The sequence below is a fragment of the Palaemon carinicauda genome, chromosome 2, assembly GCF_036898095.1.
Source record: "Palaemon carinicauda isolate YSFRI2023 chromosome 2, ASM3689809v2, whole genome shotgun sequence".
NCBI lineage: Eukaryota > Metazoa > Arthropoda > Malacostraca > Decapoda > Palaemonidae > Palaemon > Palaemon carinicauda.
In genome coordinates, this window is record NC_090726.1 from 109,043,639 (window position 1) to 109,066,536 (window position 22,898).

General features: G+C 40.7%; 1 protein-coding gene across 3 annotated transcripts in view; it reads right to left on the reverse strand.

Moving 5' to 3' along the window:
- The window catches only part of LOC137626247 (uncharacterized), a 382,723-nt gene that overhangs the window by 227,010 nt on the left and 132,815 nt on the right, over positions 1 to 22,898 (reverse strand). For all 3 annotated transcript variants that reach the window (XM_068357322.1, XM_068357330.1, XM_068357333.1), the window contains 2 exons: positions 15,331 to 15,393; positions 2,692 to 2,889 (listed from right to left, as the gene is read on the reverse strand). In XM_068357322.1, the coding sequence (XP_068213423.1) occupies positions 2,692 to 2,889; positions 15,331 to 15,393 (261 nt within the window). The remainder of the gene's footprint in view (positions 1 to 2,691; positions 2,890 to 15,330; positions 15,394 to 22,898) is intronic.

Below are 22,898 nucleotides of genomic sequence, written 5' to 3' on the forward strand. Positions count from 1 at the left end.
ATGCCAGAGGCAAAGGAGAGCGCCTGAGGCAGTGAGGAGGACTACGAACTCTACGAGTTTGGCGCTGATGATGACGAACCTCTGCAGGGGAGGACTACATGGCAGGATGATCTCTGGCAGGTCCCCGGGTGGGTGTCTCTATGGGGGTTCTCACTCATAAGAGAGGGAGAGTGACAACCAGCATGAGAGACTGAGACACTTGTGGAGGATGGGGGGAGCGGAAGAGGCAGGACCGGAATCGATGGCAGGGACTGCAGACGATCTAATAATGATAAGGGTTTGTGTGAAAAAATCTTAATTTTTTTTTGTATCTAGGGAAAATACAAATTTCAAATTATAATTTTCCTTTAACTTAGTGTAAGCTCTTTGTCCATTTGTTTCATGACTCCCTTTCTTTGTTTTTTCAGTGACAGCACCCTGCACTCAGCAGGGATCATAAGTTAAAATTTCTCATAAGATTGAGCAAAGCCAGTTCAGAACTGGACACTGTGTTGAGACTTAGTCAAGTAGAGGCAATCAAGGATAATAATTTGTTCTGCTTGGAAATTGGGACACTAGTCAGGGGTCTTGGTGTTAGCTGTATGGTGTCCTTTTTCTTGTCCGAGGCCCCAAGAAAAAAAAAACAAAGACAGAAGTTTGTTGACCCAGGACACTGGCAAGAAAGTAAGCGGATTGATTGATTGATTTGAGGTTTTCTGGCATCCTGACGTCTACAGTAAGTGGACCTTTCAGTGAGAAGTAGAGTAGATACGTGTTTACATTGAACATCATCAAGTGTATTTGTCAGATTCAGGTTATTTGTCAGATTCATTGCAGGAAGTTCAGCGATTTGGATATTTTGAAGTCCTGTTTGAAGCCCATTTTGACATTACTGCAGCTATACTTTGGTGAAACTATGTGATTTCTAGAATAAATAGTGCACAGCATAGGATACTAGAAGAGGGTCTGTAAAATGGGAGTTGGCAGCATTAGTATTGGTGGGCTGTCCTCTAATCAATACCCTCAGCGGTTTGTCAGCACTGAGATGATCACACCCAATGACCCATTTTGGAATCAAGTCATGTCATTTACCTTCTGATTGTAGCACTGAAAAAGCCTCTGGAGTAGCTGTGATGAAATATCACCGAAGAAATGTTGGCTTAGAAGAGGAATCTGAGTAACTGTTAACCTGTCAAATTACATTTGATTTTAGCACAAATATATACACTGTTATATTGGTGTTTAACTATACTTATATATATTAGAGTAAATATTTACAGGATTTATGTCTCTCCTGGTTTTAAAGACCTGCTTTCTCATATTATTGTATCTTTATTTTTTTTCTCTAATGGATTAAATAAATTTTTTTCTCATTTTTGTAAACTGTAAGCATTTCTTCCCCCTACATAATTCTGTCCCCTCTAAGCCACCAAATTTTTTTTTTTTTTAGTAATATTATTTTTTCCTCTCCTAATGTTTGTAATGTTTAAAGAACTTGAAATATAGTAAAGAAACCTCCTACCTCTAAAGCATGCTCCTGCTATTTATATTGAACTCCATACATGCCAGTAATAAGTGAGACGGCATACCTCTAGAATATTAAGCAACTACAGTTCTAACTAGGTCCCCTCGCCCAGTATAAAATCAAGGGGGGGGGGGGGTGTTTGCCCAGTGCCCAGTTCACCCTTGATTATTTACTTTTTGCCCAGATTTCTGGGTATTCCAACATTTTATCTTTTTATGCAGTGAATGTTGGAGTGTGGTCGGCATTCGGACACTAGGCAGTCTGCATGCTACATCTAGCCACAGTCCACAAACCCTTAAAACGACTCCTCAGTATCACGAAGGTCAACACTCGGTAAGACCAACAGAGCCGCCTTGGAGGATGATGAACGTTACCTCTCAGCACTAAGTTGAAGGAGCTGCAACATTGCCTTCTTCAAAGGGGGCCGGTCAAGCCAAGGGATGGCCACACCTGAAAAACATCAGAAAAAGATCCAAGGTTTACCCTGGGGGGAGGAACGGGACTGCTTCGCTAGGGGATGCAGCACCGTCTCGAGAACTGGGGTTGACCTGGCGTTAATTGGACTACCTTACAATTCGATGGTTCCCCGGAGGAAACTGACCGAACAGCTTTGAAGGGAAGTCGGAGAGAGGAAGCCGCAGCCTTGGATTTCTTTGACTTTGAGGAAGACCCCAAAGGTGACAAATCCCTTTTAGCCTTCTGTTTCCGTTGGCGCCCAAACCTTTCCTACTGAGAGGCAGACCACTCCCAGCACCGCCCCTCTACAAGCGGGACATAACAGGTGCGGATCCTATCAACGGAGGACATAAAAGCCCTGCAGTAGTGGCCCTCAGGTCCTGGGCCGGTCCTCATAACGATGGCCAGGTGTGCGAGTAAGAGGGGTAGTTACTAACCCGCACCCACCCACTAACTAGCAGGTGGGTGAATAACCCTTACTAAAAATCTAATGGCTTTTCTTTAAACTTCGCCAAAAGTAATACCCCTATAAATAGCGTTGGTTTGTATTTAATGAGGGAACAAACAAATTATAAATCCTTATCATAAAATGAAACTGTATCTGCAAATAATACCGATAAATAAAGTTAACATATTCAAAACATTAAACATGTTCATACGAGAAACTCACTGAATTAATATCAATAAATTAGCTTTTTGAAGAAATATTAAAAATCAACACAAAGCCATACCTGAATGAAGAACCACACCTGATCAGCATCTGACAGAAGCTCTATGACATGAATTGATGCTAATATGAATGCATTTTTAGAAATAAGATTTCCAGATGCTTCATCTCCATGAGTTTGCACACTATCTCTATCCCACTTAGAAATGAAATAGCTAAACAGTCTCCTGCCTAAAGAGTGGTTGGCTTGGCAAATGTATTTCTGGAAAGAAAACATCAACAGTTTTTAGAAAAAGTACAAGATTGCAGCTTTTGATACCACACTGATATGAAAAATTAAAATAAGTAATTAATAACTAAATTCAATAAAGAAATTACAACTCTGAAAATAAGGCAAAAACTTGGCTGGCAGTTTTATGCTTTTATTACTACATGTTAAAAATGTTCCTGGAGAGCAGTATACACAGAATGTGAATTTCAAGATACATACATATATACATACATACATACATACTGTACATACACACACACACACACACATATATATATACAGTAGGGTCCCGAATTATGCGAGAATTTGGTCGATGAAAGGCCTCGTGTAATTGGAAATTCGTATATTTCGAAACACATCATGGCGGCAAACAGCAACCTACCCGTCAATTTTTTTTCACTCCATTTCTAGCTTTCTAGCTATATATATACTGTATATACACTGTGTGTGTATGTATATGTGTATGTATGTATGTATGTATGTATATTATATATATATATAAAACATATATATATATATATATATATATATATATATATATATATATATATATATACTGTAGCTTTTATCTTAACAATACTGTAAGAAATCCTTCTTATAGATTTTTTTTTATAAAATACTGTACAAAATTTCTTTTATGGATAAATAAAACAATAAAAAGTTGTTAAAGTTTTGATAATTTTCTATGACTGTAGTATTTACTACTGTACTATGCATAGCTTACTATTTTCAGTATTTTCCGAATGATGTAGAATTATTTCCTATAGATACAAAAAACAAAAAAGGGTTTTCAAGGTTTGATACAGTATCTAGCAATAGTTAAAAATTACAGTATAGTACTGTATATCCATGATGACACTCCCACACGTAAACACGGCCACTAGGCGCAAGTGTGCACTAGGCTGCTGTACGATAATCTACCGTAATTTTCTGCCAGAAAACATCTAGGCGTCCCCCCTGGAGCAGGTTGCCGCTAACGTACCGTCACGCTTTTTTTGCCCTGAGCGGTCATTTCACTAATGATAATTTTTCAAAGTTAATATCATTTCTTTATGCTTATAATTCATATTTATAGTTAAAAGTAGGGATATTAATTAAATGGTTGAGTAAAAAAAACAATTAATACTACTATTATTTCATTTCAAATGGCTACATAATACTGAATATTCTAATGGGTACTTTTTATCTTCAATCGTAAATCTTACGCCTGGATAAGCAACAAAAGGAAAGGGATAAGAGAGAGAGAGTCTCTCTCTCTCTCTCTCTCTCTCTCTCTCTCTCTCTCTCTCTCTCTCTCTCTCTCTCTCTCTCCATATCGTTTCCTGTATAGTTTTCAAATATGTTCGTCATACATTTGTACATTATTTATCCACTTTATTCTCTCTCTCTCTCTCTCTCTCTCTCTCTCTCTCTCTCTCTCTCTCTCTCTCTCTCTCTCTCTCTCGGCGTTTCCTTTCCCTTTATAGTTTTGTGAAATTTCGTTGTCCAGTCATTCGGTAATGAGAAGTCATTTTCGCTTTCGGCATCGAAAGAAAATTTTGTTTCTTCAATATACTCATCACTGGAGGATTCAGAACTAATGCTCTCATTATCAAACAGGTTATCATTATCAAATTCCTCAACAAGAATATCATTTATTTCATCTAAAGAAATAACCTTCCTCTTTAGACCGTTCATTACGAAAGGAACAACAAATAACCACTTATGCATGAACACCCGAGCGCACTGATAGGAAACCTGTTTTCTAACATCAAGCTACCTTCAGAAAAATAGTTGCCAGACATCATATAAGTTTCTATTCACAGTCCCCATATGCTGAGTGTTGCCAAGTGGTGATCCCATACTTACTATACGAGTAAACGTAATATCACGAGACTGACGGCTTGTAAAAGGCAATTAAAGTCATGAACGGAATACGGAATATACAGTTGAAGGCGGTACCGAGTAGATCGTGGTGAACGGTTTATCACATGAGTGACGCTTAACAGGTTAAAAAAACATTTTATATAGTTCGGTATTTTCTCTATCCATCCTCTCCCAGTAAACCTTCAAATGTGAATTATCGGAATGTGTGCAGATCTTGGCAGTGCGATAACTAGTTAGCGACTGAGAATAAAAAAAATAAAAAGCCGGATTGACGATGTTGATGAAGAGGATATCGAATACCGATTTTTCCCTAATTGATTTTTTCTACGTTCTGTCTAATCCAATGTACAGTACATTCTTATGTAAAGGGCGAACCCCAACATTTCTTGATGCTGCTACATTTTAATTATAGATATTTTACCACCTATTTATAATCTTTATTTATAATAACATCTTTAGTAAAAGCTCTTCAATATCACTTTCAGGAGTAAATGCGTTTATGATCGACGATGAAACGTAAAAAAAAAAGTTTTCCTTTTAAGGAGGCGTTTTTTTAGAAAAAAAAAAAAAAAAACACGAAACAAAATTGCTCATATTTCATTTATTTTGATTTTCTAAGGATAAATAAAACAACATTAATTATAACATTATCATTACATAGTACCTGGTAAGATATCTTTTGCCGCAAAAGTTAACCTATAGACAGATGTTAAAATTGGTTAGCGAGTTCGTTACGATCGGCGATGGAACGTACTAAACAAAGTAATGGGTTTGGTTGTAGTGACATGTTTGGCAGTAGCATGATATAAAATAGTCTTTATTTAATTTAATTTTTGGTTTCAAAAGTACTACAGTATATAAAAGTATTTCAAACAATTTAGATGAAACGGAGCACAACGCACTACTACTGGATGATAGCGGTAGTCTTGCACACGAAAGCTACAAAGGTGTTCCTATGACGATGCTGTTCTGTTGATTTTTTTGGGGGGAAACTTTTCAATATTTCAAATGGCACTGTTGATTTTGATGGTTTTTAATTTAAAGTTTAATGAATAAGGATTTTTCACCATAATCACAACGTAAGTATAAAAATTAAATAGTACAAATATGGAATATTATACATATAGGTGTTGGACAGTTAGGCTAGCCTAGCGACAAGTTCACACAACAGATGGGCAAACCTTAACATTTTTCATCCAAAACTAGTCTTAAAATGTTTGAACAGAAATCTTTCTCTCACATTCCCCCCCCCCCCTTCTCAGACATCGGGGAACCATCCCCCCCAATACAATTAAGAAAACAATAGATTTCCTACGCTTCGCGGTGCTTGACTCGCGGATTTAGAATGCTCCTCGCAGATACAGGAAATTTAATTTTTAAAAACTATCGATCTCGTAATTGAGGAATCGCGTAATTAGAACACGTGTAATTCGGGACCCTACTGTGTATATATATATATATATATATATATATATATATATATATATATATATATATATATATATATATACAGTGGGACCTCTACATACGATTGTCCTAACATACGAATTTTCCAACATACGAAGTAAAATTCGACCAAATTTCTGTCACGACACCCGAAGTAATGCTCCAACGTACGATGTAATCTTGTTTACGGGGGTAGATGGCAGCACGTAGGAGGGACGCCATTGAGCGTCGAGTGCTCTGTTCTCTGTTCTTGTGTGTATCGTGTGGTTGTCCTCTGTTTGGTCTGTTATTAACAGTGCTTATTTTCTTCCTTTTCTCACATTTCCTTTTTGATTTTATCTATAATCATGGTGCCTAAGAAGCTAAGTTTCAGTACAGGTAGTGGTAATAAAAGGAAGAAGGCAATTCTTTCATTAGAATTGAAGCAAGAAATTATAGAAAAACATGAGAGCAGTGTGCATGTGACTGATATGGCTAAACAATATGGCCGGAATAGGCCTATGATCTCGACGATCATCAAGCAGAAGGCAGCCATTAAAGCAGATAAACCATCGAAGGGGATCACCATCATTACAAGACATCGTAGCAATACCCTGGAAGAGATAGAACGCCTTTTGTTGATAGGGATAAAGGACAAAGAGATTGTTGGCAACGATCTGTGACGGGCCGAGAGAGGAATTGTGAAATCAAAGGCAGATTGGAAACAACTGAGTTATATTGTTGTGGAACACTCTCCTTATATACAAAACCTCAAGGCAACAGGACATGACAAGTTCACAAGACAGACAATATCACAGAGGAAAAACCAGACAGGAATTTTCATGTTCGTTTTAGTGCGAGGGAGGAGCGAAGATACAAGCATAATATATACAAAAGGAATTATGTACAATTGTGTGAAACACGGTTGGTACATGGCTCCCCCCCTAAAAATGACATACTGTACATGTTAAATAGGGCGCCCTGATCTGGAGAGGCGAACTGTAGGCAGGTCATCTGGCAGAAGATAAGCAGGTTTTAGACGATCAATGGAGACCCAGTCTTCTTTGCCCCGAATGTTTAGGAGGAATGCTTTCGGACTGCGTCGGATCACAAGGAAAGGTCCCGTGTAAGGGGGCGTTAACGGTGGCTTGCTGGTGTCGTTGCGCAGGAAGACGTGCGTTGCAGAGTGCAAGTCCGTTGGTATGTGATGCTTTGCTGGGGGCTTGTAAGTCTGGCGGCACGGAGTAAATTTTCCCACGACGTGACGTATGCGCTGGAGATCGTCGGAGGAGGTTGTAGAAGGAAAAAACTCGGCAGGGACGACCAACGGGTCGCCATACACCATTTCGGCTGCCGAGACGTCGAGGGCGTCTTTAGGAGTGGTCCTTAGTCCAAGGAGGACCCAGGGAAGCTGAGTAAACCAGTTGCAATCCTTGCAGCGGGACATCAAAGCTGCTTTGAGGGTGCGATGAAAACATTCAACCATTCCATTGGCAGCGGGGTTGTAGGCCGTTGTCTGATGTAGGGTGATGCCCAGGAGATTCGCTAATGACGTCCATAATTGAGAGGTGAAAGTGGTTCCCCTGTCAGAAGTAATATGCTCAGGGATACCGAATCTTGAAATCCATCCAGAGAGTAAGGCAGATGTACATGAGGCGGACGTTGCAGTTTCCATGGGAATGGCTTCAGGCCAACGAGTGGAGCGGTCGATGACGGTAAACAGGTAACGATGTCCTTGTGATGTGGGTAGGGGGCCTACAACGTCGACGTGAATGTGTGCGAAACGACGCTGAGGTTGAGGAAAGGTGCCCACTCCTGAATCCGTGTGTCGATGTACTTTGGAAGTTTGGCAAGAAGTACAGGCACGGACCCAATCCTTAGCATCCTTAGAAATGCCGTGCCAAATGAACTTTGCCTTCAGCAGCTGTGCAGTAGAACGGCACGAGGGATGTGAAAGGCCGTGGATGAAATCAAACACCTGTCGGCGCATGGGAGCAGGAATCCAAGGTCGCGGTCTACCAGTACTGACGTCACAGAGGAGGGTGGTGTTGGAGTTTTCGAGGGGAAAATCCTCCCAACGGAGGGACGTGCAGGATGTCCTACAAGCTTGATACTCTGGATCCTGTCGTTGGGCTTCAGCCAGGGCGTTGTAATCCAATCCCAGTTGAACGGCAGCCAACGTGTTTCTTGACAGGGCATCGGCAACGGGATTCATTTTCCCACGGACGTATTGGAGGGTGCAATTGTATTCAGCCACGGCGGAGCGATGTCGGCGTTGACGGGCGGACCAGGCATCAGACTGTCGAGTGAAGGCGTGCACCAGAGGCATGTGGTCTGTGCGAATGACGAAGGGCGTACCTTCTAAGAAATGGCGAAAGTGACGGACAGCCAAGTGCACCGCCAGCAATTCTCGATCGAAGGTAGAATAACCCGATTCTGCCTTGGACAGTTTTCTGCTGAAGAAGGCCAATGGACGGGGCGAGCCTTTGACCACCTGCTCGAGTACTGCACCAATAGCGACGTCGCTGGCATCGGTGGAGAGAAGGAGAGGGGCGTGTAGGATAGGAAAAGTGAGAGCCGCAGCAGTTGATAGGGCCTTCTTTGCATTGCAGAAGGCTGCTTCTTGAAGGGGACCCCACTTCAGGTCCTTTGGCTTGCCCTTGAGGGAGGCGTAGAGGGGAGCAAGAGTGGCGGCAATGGCTGCTCGAAAAATGGTGATAATAGTTGATCATGCCCAAGAATTCCTGCAGAGCTTTGACGGTCGAGGGTGCGGGGAAGTCCTGAACGGCTGCTACCTTCTCAGGGAGGGGATGGACTCCTTCAGGAGTGATACGGTGCCCTAAGAACGACACTTCGTTGGCGCCAAAGGTACACATGTCGTACTGGACTACAAGGCCGTTTTGTTGCAGGCGGTCGAGCACGATGTGCAGGTGACGGAGGTGTTCCTCTTTTGAGGAGGAGAACACAAGTATGTCGTCCACATAACATACACAGAAAGGGAGGTCCCCTAAGATGCCATCCATGAGACGTTGAAACATTGCCCCAGCATTACGAAGGCCAAAAGAGGAGTAATTGAAGGTGTATGTGCCAAACGGAGTGGTGATGGCGGTCTTGGGGATGTCTTCTGGGTTCATAGGCACCTGATAATACCCCTTCAGGAGGTTGAGCGTAGAGAAAACCTTTGCTTTGTGCAGGTAGGAGGTTACATCGGCAATGTTCGGGAGGAGGTAGTGATCCGGTTCTGTTTGCATGTTCAGGCGCCTGTAATCCCCGCACGGACGGAGGGAGCCGTCTTTCTTCAGAACGATGTGTAAGGGTGACGACCATGGGCTGGAGGCCTTTTGGCAAAGGCCCATTTTCTCCATTTCGGCGAACGTCTGTTTGGCGGCTGCCAATCGTTCCGGTGCCAGACGTCTGAATTTTGCGAAGACTGGGGGTCCCGTCGTCTTGATATGGTGATAAATACCGTGCTTGGCAGGAACCGTGGGCGTTTGGCGAAGTTCTGGACGGAAAACTTCCGGGTACGACGTGAGGAGGTGGGCGTAGGCATCCGTGGGTGCGCTGATGTGGAGAGCGAGGTTAGAGGGTCGGGTTGAAGAGGTGTCGACAAGTACGAGTCTGCGTTGACCAATCATCGGTGGGCGACATCGACCAGAAGGTGGAAATGAGAGAGGAAATCCGCGCCGAGGATTGGCATTGTGACGTCAGCAACGAGAAACTTCCAATTGAATTTACCGTTTCCGAACGATAATGTGAGGCTCTCGTAACCGTAGGTGTGTATCGCAGATCCGTTGGCAGCTACCAAGCGGACGTCGGCAGATGTAGACAGACTACGTTGTGCCTTGAAGAGTTTCCTTGGCAAAAGAGAACGACAAGCACCCGTGTCTACCAAAAATCGCACGCCCGTTCCTGCATCCTGTAAAAAGAAAAGATTAGAAACATGGGAGGCCACCGCCACAAGCAATGGCCTACTTACACGTTTTTTGGCCACTGACAATCTGTGGCACATTTCTTCGCGGTTGCCCCGAATCTGAAGTGGTAGTAGCAAAACTGCGGCGGATGGGAGGTAGTAAGTGGCTGTAGAAGTCGTTCGTTGGGGCGCGAGCGATTGGTGGGTGGTGGGCGGCTTTGTCGCCGCTTCGGCACGTCACGGGGTAGGCGTGTATGTCCTACGGCATTCATGTCAGCTTCGGTTGACGTTGAATAGGCATCCTCGTCGTCAGGGGTGGAGGCGTTGATGGAGGTCTTGAAGTGGCTGTCCATAAGGGCGTCGGCTTTGGTCATCAAGTCCTTTATGGGTAAACTATCGACATCGGGTATGGCAGCGCGCACAGGTTCAGGTAACCGGCGTATCCAAAGGGCACGGAGTAGGTTCACCTCACGAGGAGAGCCGTCTGCGGCAGGTTGAAGGCGAGCGATACTGGTCATTTCCCTGAGGGCAAGCGAAGCCCTTTGGTCCCCCAACGGTTGTTGCGAGAGCTGAAAAAGCTTTGCTATACGGGCGGCTGGCGACGGCGAGTACTGCTGCAGAAGGTATGATTTGAGGTCGTCATACGCTATTGGGGTGTCTCCTTGTTCACAAAGCCAGTCGGATATTTCTGGGAAGGTGTCCTCGGGTATCGCCGCGAGAACATAATCCGCTTTGGTGGTTGAGCGAGTCACGCCCCTGATACGAAACTGGACTTCTGCGCGCTGAAACCAAGCAAACGCCTCTCCGCTGGCAAACGATGAAAGTTTGAATGGAGCGGCCGCAGCACTAACTGCCGTAGAGTCCGCCATAGTACCAACGATGAAGGGGCGAGGGGGTGGGGGTGGAAGGCGGTGGGAGCGAGTCGACTTCTGGGGTCACCAATGTGACGGGCCGAGAGAGGAGTTGTGAAATCAAAGGCAGATTGGAAACGACTGAGTTATATATACAAAACCTCAAGGCAACAGGACATGACAAGTTCACAAGACAGACAATATCACAGAGGAAAAACCAGACAGGAATTTTCATGTTCGTTTTAGTGCGAGGGAGGAGCGAAGATACAAGCATAATATATACAAAAGGAATTATGTACAATTGTGTGAAACACGGTTGGTACAGATCATTTGTGAGAAGGGCCAACGTGATGAACAGAAAGAAAGAAAAAAGTGAAGCAAAGAAAACCAAGATAGCATTAGCAAGCTCTTTTAAAAAAGTCTTCTCTCTTTTTCTGTTTCTCTCTAAACATAGCATTAACATGTTCTTTAAATAAAATCTCTCTCTCTCTCTCTCGTTCTTCTTCGCTGTTTTAGTGTTAGAGACGTCTATTATTTTTTTCCGAGAGAGAGAGAGAGAGAGAGAGAGAGAGAGATTAAACAAAAATGTGTTTACAGTACATATGATTTTTAACAGCGTCAACGAGTTGAAAAACAATTAAATGTAACTAAGAAAGTAATAACAGCTAATCTGAATTCCTTTATTAACTAAAACAAATATTGATACAAACACACTCGTGTGCGTATGCACAAACACACACACACAGGTGCATGAATTGCTACGCAGTAAGAGACAGACGGTAGGGGAGGAGGTAGAGATGGTGACTGCCATAACGTACCGTAACTCGTCAAGTGATCCCGAAGGGTACTTATCTGCATCTGCTCACGTTTTTCGTCCACTGAAGCAGAACGAACGTAGGATGGATTAGCTGACACTGAGGTCAGAACGGTCAGACACAAGTGACTTTCAGTACAATATCTACAGTCTCTCAAGGGAGAGGATCAAAATAAACCACTGGGGAGGCAGCTATGCACTCCAGCTGTATCCACAACTGAAGGAGGTCAGGCAAACGTTCCTTACATAGGGAACCAACAATCCTCAAGGAAGGGTGGAGCCAATGCAAAGCGTCAGCGGAGAGAGACTCGTCAACGACCGATGTCGTCACTATCTCTCTAGGGGAAGCAACGGAGACTTCAGGGCTGCAAGGTTATCTGGGGTCAAAGGGCCACCACTCATACTTGATCAATCTCCAGGGGAGATCAATCGAGCAAAGTCAGTGTGAAGGGCACAAGCAGTCTGAGTCAGACGGCGAGGTTTCTTCACCTTCGAGGATGAAATCGAAGGGGAAGAGTTCTCTTTGCATTCTTCTTCCATTGCCTACCAAACTGTTGCCACTGAAAGGGCAATCATCCCCTACACTCATCACAAGGAGATGCCTGCCCACAGGAGTGACCCCTACATGCTGGAGAAAGACCTCGAGGATCACTCTCCAAAGCTAGCTTGAAGGTGCCTTTTATGCTAGGACAAACCCAAATGGTCAATCTCCAAGGCCGCACACTATGAAAAACTATGAAAAAGAAAGAGGGAAAGTTTTTTAAGCTTTTAGGGCAGCTGCTTTATTCGTATTAACCGAATAAAGGTTTTGTTGGAGAAAATAACAGACCGTTTGTTCTCTTCCGAGCCAAAATAAAAAAAGGTGTCCTCCCATTACTATTGCAGGTGTGAGTGGGGTGGCAATTAAAGGAATTCATAATGTCACAGAGTTACAACCGTGATACCCCTCCCTTTCCTTTTCATCCACAATTTGACAGTAGGCTGTTCCTTTTACCTCGCCTACAAGTTTTCACCAATTATGAGTTTTATTAATTCCATGTTTTTAGTAGATGCTGGTATTCAATGGAAGTTTACAACATCTTTTTCTTCTGCTAGTGTAATTCATCTCAATTTGTGTTAAAATATTTGAAAAGTTACAAAATTATGCAGTGTGCATTTGAAAGCAAGCTCCTGTTTTTTACTTCAGTGGGTGTAGTTATCAAATTTAGACTTACCTTCAGAATACTCATAATTTTTTTATTCATTAACATTATTTATTGATAAAACCTTATATCTGAGGGTGAAATTTAGGTCAGTATATAAGTTTTGATTCACAATACTCTGTAATTATTTGAAAACAATGATGTTATTCAGAAAAAATACTTGCCATCAATTAGCTAGTAGGAATCTTTACCGAGCTAAAAGGGCACCCCTGTGAGCGAGTGCAAATGAGCCACTGTTGAAAAAAAATGAGTATAGCTACAGAGTGGGAAGAATGGATGCTGGATTTATTAAGAGCAATATAGGAAGAGGAAATAATGCTTAAAGACTTGGAGGAGAGTCTATAATGGTATTTATATCTAAGAGGAGAGGATATGTCATGGAATGTGGTAACTACAGGGGAATTAAACTAACAGCATGTTTAGAAATTTTTTACACAAGGTATTAGATAAGAGATTGAGAGAGATTGTAAAGATTGTGAAACAGCAGTATGGATCCATGAGGGGAGAGGGACTGTGGCTACCATCTTTATATTAAGAAAGTGGCAGGAGAAAAGGCTAGAGGGAAAACATAAATTCTTCTGTAGATCTAGAGTAGGCTTATGATAGAATACCATGAGAAGTGATGATTTGGTGCTTGATGAAGAGGAAAGTCCTGGATAAGTTGGTTAGAATGGTAGAGAAGATGTACAAAAGAACTAGGACTAAAGTTTTAAAAGCAGTTGAGGAAATTCTAACCTTTGAGGTTAGTGTTAGATTACACCAGAGGTCAGAAATAAGTCCATTTTTATTGGTGGTAGTCATGGATGTGTTCAGTGAAAACATCAGAAAGGAATTGTTGTGTGAATTAATGATTACCACTGAAAATAAGGGAGACTTAAAGAAAGGAGTTGTAGAGTGGCAAGAAACTTTGGAGAGGGGTACCTAGAGGGTAAATATAGATAAGACTGAAATTATGGTGAATAGTAAGGAAGGTAGGGACAGGATAGCCATGCATGAAAGTAGAGGCTCAGTTATAAAATGGGTGGAACAATTTAGATACTTGGGTTCTGGTGTAAGTCAGAAGGGAGGATTTGAGGCTGAAGTTGAGATTAGGTTAAAAGCAGCCTGGGGAAAGTGGAGGGAGGTAGCAGGAGCGGTACGTGATAAAATTCCAATCAACCTAAATGTCAAGACCTATAGCACAGTAATATGACCTATGTTTATGTATGGATTGGAAACAAGGGCTCTAAGATGAAAATAGGAAGCAAAGCTTGAGAGAACAGAGGTGAGAAGGCCAAGGTAAGTTATGGGAATATCACTCCTTGAAAGATTGGAAAATGATGAAATAAAAAGAATAGTAGGCATAGTAAAGATTACAGAGGCAATAATAGTGTCGTGACTGAGATGGTGTAAGCATGTGTTAAGGATGGCTAGTGGGGAAGGAGTGAAGAAGGTTTGGGAGGAACCTGCTAGGGGGGACATCAAGAGGGAAGCAGAGAATTAGATGGAGAGATGAGGTGAAGGATATGGAGACAAGAGGTTTGGTGGAAGAGGAGGCCTTTGATAAAAGACATTGGAGAGGGTGCTTCAGACAACTGACCCATTAATGTATGGATAAGAGTGGGAAGGAATATTCAATACAGTGATACCTCTGGATACGAAAGTTTCTGCTTACGAAAAATTCAGGATACGAAAAGCGATACGAAAATTTTTATGCCCCAGTATACGAAAAAATTTTCAGGATACGAAAAGCTTGCGAGATCCCAACTCGTCGCCGAGAGTACAGCACCTTTTTTTTCAGGGTATCAACCCTTAATTTAGGTGTACAGGTAACAGTACACCTTCACTGATCCAAATGCTTTACATACAGTACCGTAACTTTTATACAGTAGTAAAGAAAATGGACCGTTTTCTTAGGGCTTGGAGGGGATAACTAGGCTATAACTACATTATTGAATAATCTCATAGTGGTTTCTGGAATGGATTAGGCTGTTTTTAATGGTTGGGTTAATTATTGAATGATAGAAATGGCTGCATTGCATGTTTATTACTACAGTTTAGCGTGTTTATGAAAGAAAAGGTGACTTTTTGTAAGGCTTGGAACGGATTAGGCTATTTACATGTAAAACGCGACTCAGGATACGAAAAAATCAGGATACGAAACCGTATCCTGAACGGATTACTTTCGTATCCTGAGGCATCACTGTATATGGAATTTACAATGATACTTAAATGCCTTACATATATTATTGAATCAAGTGGCTGCAGGGACATGGAAACTCAACCTCTTGTATGAAGTACTACCAGCTAACTGTAGTATTTTCTTAAATTAAGAAAAATCAAAGTCAACAGTTTTTGCGTGATACAAAATAAATTTTCACTTACAAGAAAAACATTTGCTGAAATACCATGCAAGTTGTCTTCAGCCAAAGTCTTCGCCACCAAAATCTGTGAACAGAACAAAAGAACTTTCAGATGATACTACTGATACACACTATCAGTCTTTATATTGGAAAAATATCACAAATTAGCAAGATATAACATTACTATAGCTGATAAACTAATTAATCAAATAAGTTAGCATTTTAGTAAATAAGATTTACAAGATAGCATGCTGTGAAATTTAGCCAATCCTTATACAGTAATGTATGGTTATAAATCAACAAAGAAGTTTGATATTGCAGAGGAATCCAAAGCAGCAACAGTTCAAAGCCATAACTACCCCATTTCTGACCTTGTAACTGAAAAAGATTCAACGTATTCCAGAAATATGAATGACTTACCTGACGAACAGCACAAAATCAACACATTTGTTGAATGAATGGCCTCCTGAAAATAAGTGCAACATAAAAACCACAGATTCTATACTTTAAAGCTAGTAGAATTTGCTAAGATATAATAAAAAGAAAATCACAGCTATAGCACATAATTATATTCATACTGTGTTATAAAGTCCGCTCATGAATGACAGAGGCTAGGGACAATGACAATGCCCTAGATACTGACCATATGATCAGCACCCAAGCTAGACCAGGGAGGGACAGGCAATGGCTGCTGATGACTCAGCAGGTAAACCTATACACTCCCTTAAAATTCACCATCCTTAGCTTACATGGATGGTGAAGTTGCTGACACTACAAGAAACTATCGAGCTTGAGCACGACTCGAACCCAAGTCCAGCGGATCATCAGGAAGGTAAGTTTCCAATGAGCCACCACAACCCTAAGGCAAAAATAAAATCTTTTGAGGAAGATCTGTTTATCCAATGAATTTTAAAATATCTCTAGTGACTGTCATAAACTACAGTATATTCTCCTCAAGAATCAGAGCAAGGATGTACCTCACATCCCCACTATGAGCCTTAAAGAGGAATTGACTTCTAAAATCCCCAAACGCTAGGACACTATATTAGCAAATGCCTCATAGCCAACAGATTTAACAATCATCAAGAAATGACAGGTGATTATCAGGTATTAAGTACTCAGGAGTTAGTCGAGTATGTTATATGCATTACCTGCAGTGTTTATTTTTAACTTTCCAAGTACTGTATATTGCCATAACTCCAAGGACCCACATTTGTTGGCATGCAATAAAACATATATGATTCCCCGATCTTTGATTATGCAGAGCTACTCTAAAATCTGTAAAATTAAAAGGTTAGTAGAGGTGAAGATTTTCAGTGCTTGTAAAACACTTCATGAATCACGAAAAAGGTGAAATTGCCTTTATTTAAGATGAAATATTTTTTTAATAGCTGCCAAACTTCCATATAATTCTGCATTAAAATTAGATTATTCAAAGATGAGCACACTTACAATGAAATTCCATATAATAGACTAAATCACCACCATTACTGTTTTTATATCTATCTGTAAAAATCAAATCCGCATGTTTAAGTTCTTCGGCACATTCCATTATTTTGAATGGCCATCCTTTTGAAAATTTGAGTGGACCTTCTCTAATCAGTTTCCTTTTGTCATCAATAAAGTACCTGCAAAATGAAACTTTTGGTAGTAGTTATTACCTTTGAGGAAATTAGACCAGAAAGCTTAATAAGATCTCCAAAACCAACAGCATATTTCTGTCAACCCATCTCACACCATTCTAATCCTAGAGATAAAGTGAACCAATGAAACACTAATCCTAATCTTTTCAAGTTTCCATCAGAACTTCAGATATTGGAAAGAGCTATAAATTATTCATGTGACATGCCTGTTACACTTGAATGATCTTATGTGCTTGCTCTGGTCTTTTTTTTTTTTTATTGTTAGAGCATGGTCAATTACTGGGTGTGAAAGTGTTTGATATACTAACCCCATAACAAAAGCAATTGATGAATTCTACACCTGCAAACTTGTGTTGTGGGAGACCTAATGTGTCACTATTCTCAGCTTCTACATTAACAGATTTTGATTTTTTGAACCTTAGTTCTGAGAATTTGCAGGGTCTAACATAGTGTGTGCCCATCACGTGGTTGATCATTTAAACTTTACTGATGGAAGAAAGCTGCTCAACCAGACATCAGGAGTTATCATCTATGGATTAAATTCAAATGCTAAAGGAAACCATATAAGCTGGGATTATCTGGCACTTAAGTGACCAGCAAGTTTGTCCCTCTGAAAAGATAAGTATAGAAGAATTAGGACAAAGCATACTTAATTGAAAAAATCCTTGGGTTAAAACTTTGTATTACAGGATGTCAACCTTTGTTCTTCACACAAAGCCCAAAGGACCAACAACACTAATTCTGGTTCTTGAAAACGCAAACTCCAATCCAACTCAACAGGTATACAATAGTCTTCTTCAAAAGCTCACAAACAGTATTTCAATTTTAAGAACTTTATACTTTCTTTTTTATTCTTTTGAGTTGAATATCTTAATAAAAATCTGAGGATACTTGCCATTATAAACACTACTTGATTTATATCTAATGTACAATAGACAAGGAAATGATCATTAACTGAAAACACTGACTAAAAATCAATGAAAAATAACTAGGTGGCAAGACCTACAAGTTACTTAAAAATGAGAATTTCGTGACAAAAATTATAAAGAGAAATCATGTTAAACAAGGAATAAAAGCTAGACATAACAAAACTATATACAACACAAATATTGAAGAACACCGAGCAAAGTTTGTCGTTTGACTAGACTTTTTAGGTTGAATCCATAGGTTAAATAGTCCCTGAATACCTATTAACAGAGAATTCATATCACACGCAACTTCACGTTTAGTGACCATCATCAATAAATGGATTACTATTTCTGAATCAAAACATGTACCAGTATACATTCTTTGAATTTACTCTATTGTAAACTATGAAAACAAAATCAAGTCTAAAAGATTCGTTGGGTCCTAAGCCATTAAGCAGGAGACATTGTGACGGGTTACACAATCTCAATGAAAACTCTTTTAATTACATTTCAGACATTTGACAGAAAAATTTAATTTCTATAATTAAATATGTTACAGTATTTCAGTACAGTAATTAGTTGGGGTTCACCTTGCTTTCCTCCAGGAATCTGTTTTGATATCTATCATCAGAAACCTAAAATAATTCCCACTCTCCCTCACTTGAATCACCACCTCCTAGTATATGGTTTGGCCTGCCATCTATGGTACGTATGGTGAACAATCCACTGTAGGCTTGAGTATGCTTTGCATTATTTATCAAATCTATCATCTGCACAATTTTTATTGGGTCCATAATCCTCCCTTTTGAGTATTGTTTGTTTGTTTGTTACATAGCTTAAGCTTACAGTATTTAGGTTATGTCTTTTTATGTTTTTAGACTCATTTGTCTCCTAAATGTATGGTGAATGGGAAAGACCTTCCTCATATTGTGGGGGAAGCTGTGTTAAAACAACGATCAGAATTGACAGTTCCTAGATAAACTTAAGAGAATGTTTAATGGCTAAAAGTGTGTGCTTTGGGCTCTTAAACAGACTTATGGAAGAAAATGTTTAGTGCCTAATGTGTTTGTGATAGGGGCTCTTAAATACTAAGGAAAGAAATAAATTGGGGGAAGGTTCTGATCAAGTTTGATAGGCTTTATCTCTCAGCTTCCAGTGTTTATGCATTTTTGGGCTAGTGCCATGTCGTCCTGATGGAAGTTCCTCTTGGCAGCTTTCTACTTGGGATATTTCTGCGAGTGATATACCAGAGAATTTTACCTGTAGAGGTATCACAGGGTTACTAACCCCCAAGCGAATATCCTGAAAGATATCGTCTATGTAACAAGGACGTGTTCAAATACAACTACGGCTATCCTTCCCCGTACAGAGTTAACCTTGTTTAGAAGGATATGGAATAGGATTGGTAACATGGGAGAGCCGTTACACCTCCAATACCAGTGTGTTAATTTAAATACGTATGCTGGTCGCCATTCCTTTTTGCAGCACCATTTTGTATACTGCTTCTGGGAGTTTCTGCTTTGTTTTTTGCAAAGATTTTGTGGTTTTTGATCATGAATGCTTCTACTTCTGCTTCTCTGCTAAGATGAGTACTTGGTGGTTTGTTTTGGTGAGAATTTAATTTCTCACCCTTTTGTTTTTCCTTATGTGTATGTTTTTCGATTCGCCGGCCAAAGCTGGGAGCACATGATTTCAAATTCCTCAAAGTTTTATGTGAATTTCTTAGCTAACCTGTTTTAAGTGTTTAGTATATATACAGTACCTTAACACCTTTTTATTATTCTAGGTTAGGCATTTGGTTTGTTGCATGCTTGTATTCCCTAGTCTATGCCTTAGGCTAGCTTTCCCCACCCATCCCCTTCTTGCCACATGTTCGAATGTTCCTTGTGGTAGGCGGCATACCTCCCTTGCTAACGATGCGTCGTAGCTGGGTACTGATGAATCAGTAGGTGGTTATGTAGCATCTCCCTAGGTACTTTAGCAAAACTTTATATAGAGATTTTTCTTCCAAAACAATTTTCCAAGTTTTTGTCTCTAATTATATGAAAAATCACCACCCCAACAAATTCAGAACATGAAGAAGAGTGAACCAAAGACAAGATTAATTGAAATAATAAGTGTATCTAGATATCAATATTTCCCTTTAATAATTTTGTATACTTGGACATTTGCGGGTATCAAATGAATTAAAAGGAAAATTTGAATTCTCATAATAAAACCAATTACTTTAGTACTAGTTCTTACCAATATTTATATACTGTACGCTTTTAGCTGTCCTTGCGATTAGCAGAGCAGAGAAGATATTGAAATACCCAGCCATATAAACCATCTCTTAAGGTTAACCATCTCATTTGCAGGTGGTAATATTAAGATCTTATGAAAAGTATTTTTGCTTCCTTGCCAGTTAAATTATGGAGGCGGAGGAGGAGGAGGAGGAGGAGGAGGAGGAGGAGGATGCTACAATACTGTACAGTATTAGATGTGTATTGAAAAAGATTTATCCAGAAATTTCTTACTCCTGTGACTATTATCATATTCATATAGTTGACTGCCAAACTGAGGAATGAGCAATACTGCAAGCTAAAGACAGGCTATTTAGCTATATAAGCAATAAAAAAAGAAAATCATAATGGGTATATGAATTGATATTTTATAGGCTCTTTTGATGTTTATTCTCATTTGGACTGATACTGCCAATGCTCGGAAGGATAGTGGCATCAGCAGGCAGCTATAATAAATATGACAAATTTGAAAGAAATTTGTACATTTCCTAACGATACAAACCTGCAGCTATTTATAGGGACATTACTGTCGGCAAAGCTGAAAGATGAGTCATAAGACTTTTAGGGAGGGTTAATTACCCATCCCGCTAGTCAGCGGGAGAGGGTGGGGGGTAGCCGGCTTCACTACCCAGCTCACTCACACACCTGGGCTGAGCACCCACTTTGCTTGCAGGTAGGAATTCTTGGGGGACAGGTGCTGGCAGGCCAATCCGTATAGATAGCTCCAGGTTTGTATTGTTAAGAAAAATACATATTACTTCCAAATTTGTCATTTGTTGTCACTAATACAAACCCTCGCTATTTAAAGGGATGACTTAACCCTTAGGAGGGTGGAAGTCCACATCAACTGGAGTTTTGCCATTGACCTGGGGTTTTCTCTGTACGAGCTTAGTGTGTAACTGGTAGGAACCCTTGCACCTTGCTAAAATATCGTGCTAAACATGACTAGCAGCCTAAGCAAGCTGTGTGCTTGTGATACTAGCAATGTCACTAGTCTACAGTAGGTAAGAGTTCTCCTAGTCATAAGTTTTCTGGCATCCTGACATCTATAGTCATTGACGAAATCTTCTGAAAGTACCATAGACATTACTCAATCCTCCCTTGCAAGAAGTACTGGGGATGCAACAAGTATTATTTCTATATTAGGTTACACAGCAGAAATGGTTTTATCTGCAGAGAGGTGAGGCCAGCTTTGCTGAGTGAGGACCCTGGGTGCTGATTCCCCAAGAGAGGAAAGGTGAAGGAAAGGAGGATCCAGTCATTCTTACTCATTTACCCCAGACTAATCCTGGGTAACCTTAGCCCTCAACCCTCTCCTACTTGTCCATCAAGGAGCTTGAGGTACTGTATTTAATCCACTTGTTGTGCAGCCACCACAGGACCAATGGAGAAAGTCTTCATGCTCCTGTGAGTCACGTCTTGCAGGTAGTAAGCGGTGAAGGTCATCTGACACTTTCACACATCGGCTTGTAGTACCTACATCACAGATTAGTTTTTTTTAACGTTTGGGATGTTGTAATGTCCTTAATGTCACGAGCTCTGTGTCGTCGTGTTGGGATTAATTGCCAGGTCAATGACCTTGGGACTCCAAGGAGAGATGGTGTCCTTCATGACCCTCCTCTTGATCTTCCCCATGCTGACGAAGTGCCGACACTCGGGGGCAAGCTGCTGTTGTCCTTTTGAGGTAACACCTCAAACTTCTTACTGAACATAGGAAGAGTTGATCTGGGTCATCGGTTACGGCACGAAGACTCCCAATCCGGAAGGGTCCGAATCCACGAAAATCTTAAAAGACTTTCTCAATAACCCAATTTTTTGTGCAATTGAAGAAGACAGACCTTATGTGTTTCTCAAAAGTAGATTTGCTGTCGAGAATCACACCTTAAATCTTAAGAGAGTCATAAAAAGTTAAAAAACACTATCAATGCTGAGATCTGGATGTTGAGGAGCCACTGTCCTTCACCTACTCACAATCATACTTTGAGTTTTGTTAGGATTCAATTTCATACCCCATAGACGCACTAATTTTAGCTAAATCTCTATTAAGGAATTTAGGAACCCCAGATCTGAATTCAGGAGATGGAACTGATGCAAAGAGAGTAGCGTATGCATATACAACAAATTTGTTTTTTAGGCCCAACCACATGTCATATGTATATACAGTGGAACCTCTACATCCGAATTTTCCACCATCCAAAGTAAAATTCGAGCAAATTTTTGACTCTACACCCAAATTTTATTTCGACACACGAAGTAAGCAATTTTCGTCATACCGGTTGTATCCGAATTTTTCGACACGCGAAGTACAATTCGATAACGTTCCTACTCTACACCCGAATTTTTTTTTCGACACCCGAAGTAAACAATACTCGTACGCGTAGTCGGTGCTCATAGCGCCTGATGTGTTTTTTATTTCCGCGGATAGAAGGCAGCACTTCGACCTCGGAGGGACCCTCAATTAGCGTGGCTTGAGACATTCCTCTGTTCTCTCGGCTTCGTGTGGTTGTGCCCTGTGCGTTCTACTATTAACTGTGTTTTAATCGTGATTTTTTACGTTCATCCTTTTACGGTATTTTACGTAAATCATGGGTCCTAAAAGGCTTAGTTTCGCAAGTGGTAGTGGTAGTGGTGAGAAAAGGAATAAGGGAATGCTTTCTTTGGAAGTAAAGCAAGGAATTATTGAAAAGCATGAGTGAACTTGCAATAGGTTCGGCGCAAATAAAAGAGGTGTTAGGAAAATATCAAGACGTGGTCGAC